General features: G+C 41.5%; 1 protein-coding gene across 1 annotated transcript in view; it reads left to right on the top strand.

Moving 5' to 3' along the window:
• qkia (QKI, KH domain containing, RNA binding a) overlaps positions 1-5,656 on the top strand; it is a 73,308-nt gene extending 67,652 nt beyond the window's left edge. Inside the window, exons 6-8 of the mRNA XM_020590823.1 lie at positions 4-270; positions 2,139-2,213; positions 4,057-5,656. Of these exons, the coding sequence (XP_020446479.1) occupies positions 4-270; positions 2,139-2,213; positions 4,057-4,073 (359 nt within the window). The 3' untranslated portion in view covers positions 4,074-5,656. The remainder of the gene's footprint in view (positions 1-3; positions 271-2,138; positions 2,214-4,056) is intronic.
• Positions 5,657-5,673: the final 17 nt, after the last annotated feature.

Genomic DNA, 5,673 nt, shown 5'->3' with positions numbered 1-5,673 from the left:
CAGCAGCCGCTCAGGGCCCCCGTCTCATAGCGGCCCCTACAGGTCAGGTGTTGCCTCCTCAGGCACTCCGGCCTCCAACACCAGCTGGGGCCCCAATCATGAACCTCATCCGGCCCACTCAGATGGCTGCCATGCTGCCCAATGGCACCCCCACTCTGGTGCCCCCCACGCCGGATGGCGGGCTTATCTACACCACCCCCTATGATTACCCTTATGCCCTGGCACCCACCTCCCTGCTGGAGTACCCCATCGAGCACAGTGGGGTTCTAGGTAAGAGAGCCTGGGGAAGCATGGGTACAGCGGCCAACTTTAGCCAGCCTGGACAGGAGGGCAGCTTGTTTTACCCCGGAGCTGGGGTGCTGGACGCGGCTTCCATGAGCCACAGTCAGGACTTGTTGAAAGGTAAATATGTCGTGTCCACCTAAGGATCAAAATAGACAGACAAACTCGCAGGGTGGATGTACTGGTGAAGCTCTTGGTAATGGGATGACCAGCTACAGTATGTGGCTCCTACGGACACTCTATTAAAATGGCAACGGGGGATAGAACACCTCTTGTGAGGGCTAAGCTCTTGGAAAGTTCTCTTTAAAATTTAGCCTTTATTGTTTTAGTTATGCTCTTGCCAAACACATACGCTCTCAGGTTTACATTGCCTATTGTGTGCAAGGTTTATATAGGAGGACTTGGCTCAGTGTGAAATGAGGCATGCTGACAAAAACACGCTCACATACATGCCGCCTGTTCTCTAACCCTTTTATGCACTGGCCTAGAGGCATATTCACTGTAGCAGCAGATCCCCTTGGATTTCTGCAGCTTTTGAAATCATTTCTCTGTGCTGTTCTCTGCAGGCAGGCCTTGATGCCTGTAGATAGTCCCTCTCTCACTCCCACTGGGGATGTTCATTAAATTCCTCCAGTCTTCCCTTTTTTCTCCTCGTTCCCCTCTCGCCTTTGTCTTATCTTCACCCCTCTTGAACTTGAAGTCTCAGCTAATACCTGCCATTCCCCTTAGTTTCTGTGTCAGCAGTACAGTTCAGTATTAGGGTATATAGATTGCATTCATTCTCAGTGGTGTTTTAAGTTCAACACCCCTGCTACCAAAGAGAGGGCTGAACGTCTATTGATAAAATACTATGACATGAGCACCATATGTTGGACTGAGGCTGTAGTTAACAAAGGCAAAGCTGTTTTCCAAATTAAGACAGAAGAGACCTTTCCATCTTTAATTTCACACAGTATGCTTCTAATGTTCACAGCATCATCTGGCAGCAGCAGACACAAGTGTGATTTTAGCCGACCTGTGTATTTGAGGTGCCTCTGGGAATTGCATGTAGAACAGACAGGGACAGCTGACTGGCTTTTCTCACTTTTACACCCGCTTAGTGCATTTTATTTACTCACACTATTGATTGGTGCCTTCAGCAACACAGGGCCCTGCAGAACACCCTCACTCTCATACTCACACACACACACACACACACACACACACACACACACACACACATACACACACACGTGTGTCTCTGCGCGCTTTTGTTTGGCTGCCTGCACTATTGTATCTAGCCGCCATTGACTTCTCTGAGAATAAGGAAATGTCAGGCCATCTGCTGCCAGTGAACTGATTGACCTGGAGAGAAATAGTGAAAGAGGGAAAGAAAAAATGAAAGAGAGAAGCAGGTGGTGTCTGGCACTATTCAATTACCATCAGAGCTGTATTGGATTTCCCCACCTTTCAAAATAAAGAAACAAATTTCTCTTAATCCCCGTCTGGATCCCAAAGGAAGAATCCCATTTTTCCAGGCAGCCCAGGAGCTTGTACCCTTTACCTGCCCCCATTTCAAAGGGTCTTCTAAATAACTGAGCACTGTGGAATTTTATTACTTAAGTTATGCATTTTTAAAGTAAAACTCCAAAAAGGTGTATTATTTTTTCTACTGCATTTTTCTAGACATAAAAACTGTGTGGTGTGAATATGTACTATAATCTGTATTATGTTGTTATTCATTGTATAGTTATATTATCCAAGCATTATGATGATAACGGTTAAAAATGTGAATTTTATTGCTGTAAAAGATGACTTTTTGTTTCCCTTCCTTAAAGTGAATGGTTTCCTAACCTTGTGGACCTGTTACAATCTAGGTGCAATGGCTACTAAAGTGAGACGGCATGACACGCGGGTCCATCCTTACCAAAGGATTGTGACCGCAGACAGAGGTCAGTTTAGTCTATTAGCTACACTCTGCTAATGACTGATGCATTTCCATGATTCTTTTGCCTGTTATGCTTTGATGCCTTAGTTGGGAATTTGTATATTGTCAGTACTTTTTTTTTTTGGTCCCCACCACCACCACACACACATTTCCTACCTAAAAGAGTGCCATAGGGATGATATATTTTTGTACACCAATCTGAAAGTTAGCATCATCCTTGTTCCCTCAACAAAAAGCCAATGGGAATTTTTCATAGGCTTTTGGATTATTGCAGAACATAAGCTCTGTGACAAAACAGCTATCTTGCTGAAAACATGTAATCCTCACAAGTTTACACCACTTTTATGATTTTTTTGATGCCCAAATACAATCATCAGATGCAAAAAAAAAAACACTTATTAGGCTATAAACAAACTACACCACAGTCCAGTGATCACGACTTCCAACTTGTAATTTGATTTAATCCGCTTTCCTCTTCTACAAAATCCTTTCCTCTTAGCGTGACCTGATCTAGCTAGTGACCATGGCTGTGTCATTTACAGTAGTTAGAATAGTTTGCAAGTTTAAAAATAATGAGGTTGTAAAGGCAGACTAGTGAGGAGATGAGCCTCTGTATTCGGTGTAACGACAGTTAATATCCCAGAAAATGAAAATGTATTGGCCACAGACTTTATTTCAGATTTCTAACCAAAAACACATTCAAAAATCCTATTGACTTCAGGGCAAGAGAACCAGAAGTGCAAAAATGCTGATTCAGTTCTGGGTTTTAGGACTCATTACTATGGCAGTCTACACATCCAGACACCAGAATGGTGCACATTTTGTTTACATTTAGTACTTAACATATACAGTAAATGTAGACGTCAAACAATTGTGTATATGTCAAAGCTCAGGCAAAAGTGATCTTAACAGATTTCGGTTTATGCAGCTGTGAAGCCAGGACAGGTAGTACTTTGCAGGCAGTGTTGAAGGTGTATAACGACATTCCTCTGATGTGAGATTAGAGCCTAAAATGGGGCAGGCTTGTTCCCATACATGATTTATCTCCTCTGCTCATAAGGAGCAAAGGAAAAGGGGAAGCATTTCTATACTGTGTTAGACCTAGCAGGCAGACGACAGACATCATTTCACCTTGAAATTTAAATTTATTTTGGATTTTATTTTTCTATGGAAGATAGACGCACAGACAGAAGCTGAATTAGTTTGCATTGTCTCCAGTGTATTGCAATTATATTGAAATAAAGCTAAAATACATTTTTAATATTTCAGTTGTACATGAGGTACTGTCATTTTATATTTGAGCATTTTATATCAAATGTATTTATGGTTCTTGTGTATATTTATATTCTATAAAAAAATATACTGCTAAATAAAGAGAAAGAATCGGAAAACATCGATTCATCGATTCCTTGCACATTTAACACTAGTCACAGTGAATCCCTCACATAACTTTAGTTATTGTAAGTCTCCTTACCACTAATCACACTGTTTGTCACTCGCTCTCGAACCCGAAAGACACTAAAACACTAGTTTTGTTTTGTCTGCTCAACTTCTCTTCGTTTCTGTTTTTGGGTTTTGGGGCAGTGTGCGCTTAAATTAAACCACCAAGCTACCTGATTCAGGGTGGGGGCTTAGTAGTCGGGATCATGATGTGACAACGTCATGATTATGGGATTAGCTGGGTTCATCTCAGGTTGGCAGGGGGCAATAAGGAGCAGGGGGGCAAAATAAGAGATTGCATTCATTTTATTGTTAAAATGATGTCATTCCAGTCTCTTCTTGCTGACACTAATATCCTTTCTATCTTTTGTTTTCTGTTTGTTTTGTTTTTGTTTCTAACCACCTAGCCGCCACCGGCAACTAACACATGACCTTCTGACCTCTGAACTCTTCACCCAATGACGAGCCGCCCCAAGCCTGCCTGCTGATCAGTTAACTGGTAAATTGCCTTTTGCTAGCCTCTCGGACGCAAGAGAGAGAGAGAGAGGCGCCTGCCCGTACAGTTACCCTAACACGTTCTGACAAAAATAGAAACCAACGCAGAATCTTCACCGAAACAACAAAACCCAACAAAGTTGTGTAATATTCATTTTTCCCCTTCTGTTCATTGAGTTCAATTCCCATTCTTTCTCTTTCTTTTTCTTCATGAATCATTTACTGGGTGGATGTGTTTGTGGTATTACTCATAAATCTGCACTGAATTATATAAAAATAAAGACCCCCACCCTGCCCACCCACCTTCCTTTAATCGCCCTGATTTGATGACCTCACTTGTATGAATTAAAGGTCAATATCTGACGCAAACCAGTCGGTTTCAGATTAACAACATCATCTTCTCCGATGTTTGGACCCACCCCCCATCAAAAACAAAACACTCAAGAGGTCCCCCACCCCGCCCCCACCCTCTCTACACCCACCCGCTGACAGAGAAAAAGAAATAGAAGGAAAGAGAATGAACACTCACATTAATGTGTTTAATTTGTCATTTTTCACATGCAGTGCAGTTGTTGAGCTCTGAGATGTGATTATGAGCTGACACATTTTGGGTGTGCCCCCTCCAAACAGCTTCCTGTCTGGTTTTTTAAAAAAGCATGGCTGAAATGATTGCAAAAAAAGCTTTTTATGATTTGTGTTGTTTTTCCTGCTGTTTGCTGTTTTAATTTTGCTTTTGAGTCATTTTCTCCACTTGATTTTTGGTTTCTCAGTCGTTCATGTTTGACTAATTAGCTTTGCTCTTATTGACCAGTCAAAATAAAGCGGGTGGTTATCTCTGGAAAACAAAACACAAAGATGGGAAGGTCAGAACTGGGCTGATGAGTCCATGTGTGCTTTTTAAATTAATACTACAATGAAAGTAGGGTGTGCTGGGGCTTCGGGGGACACTGCAGCAGTGCTTATTAGCTACTGACCATTGCTATGCCCCCATCCACACTGCACTCATTTCTACAGTGCCTGATGTATTTAGGAAATATCTCAATAAATTAGCTGAACTGTGATCAAAAAGACAAAAAAAAAGTATTAAGTGTGCATATTTAGCCAAAGGGTTTTCCAATGGATTATATATCTGCAGTTATGCATGTATGTCACAGAGGGCTCTCCTTGTGATTTTAGAGTTTGGAAGGGTGTGAATTTGTGGTGCCTGCCTTCAGCTGGAATAGACAGCCAGTCAATCAGATCAAGTTCAACTCATTAATTTTTTTATTTTTTATTTTTTTCCTGAGAAGGTAACCGCAGGCAGTTAACACTAAATCAGCAATCAACTCAGTAGCCCTACGTTGCTATTGGGAAGGGCACTCTGAAGTTCTGTATATACATGATTTTGTCATGATACTTGGCTTCTATGTTGAGTTGTTTCATCAGCCACATTGCCAAATGAGTTTGTTTTATTTTTTCATTTTGACATCTTAACATTTGGCCAATTTATTTTTGGTGTGTGTGTGTGTGTTTTTTTTTTTTTTTTTTTA

The sequence above is a fragment of the Monopterus albus genome, unplaced genomic scaffold (genome assembly GCF_001952655.1).
Source record: "Monopterus albus unplaced genomic scaffold, M_albus_1.0 scaffold13.1, whole genome shotgun sequence".
Classification (NCBI taxonomy): domain Eukaryota; kingdom Metazoa; phylum Chordata; class Actinopteri; order Synbranchiformes; family Synbranchidae; genus Monopterus; species Monopterus albus.
This window is presented reverse-complemented; position numbering and strand designations above follow the sequence as displayed.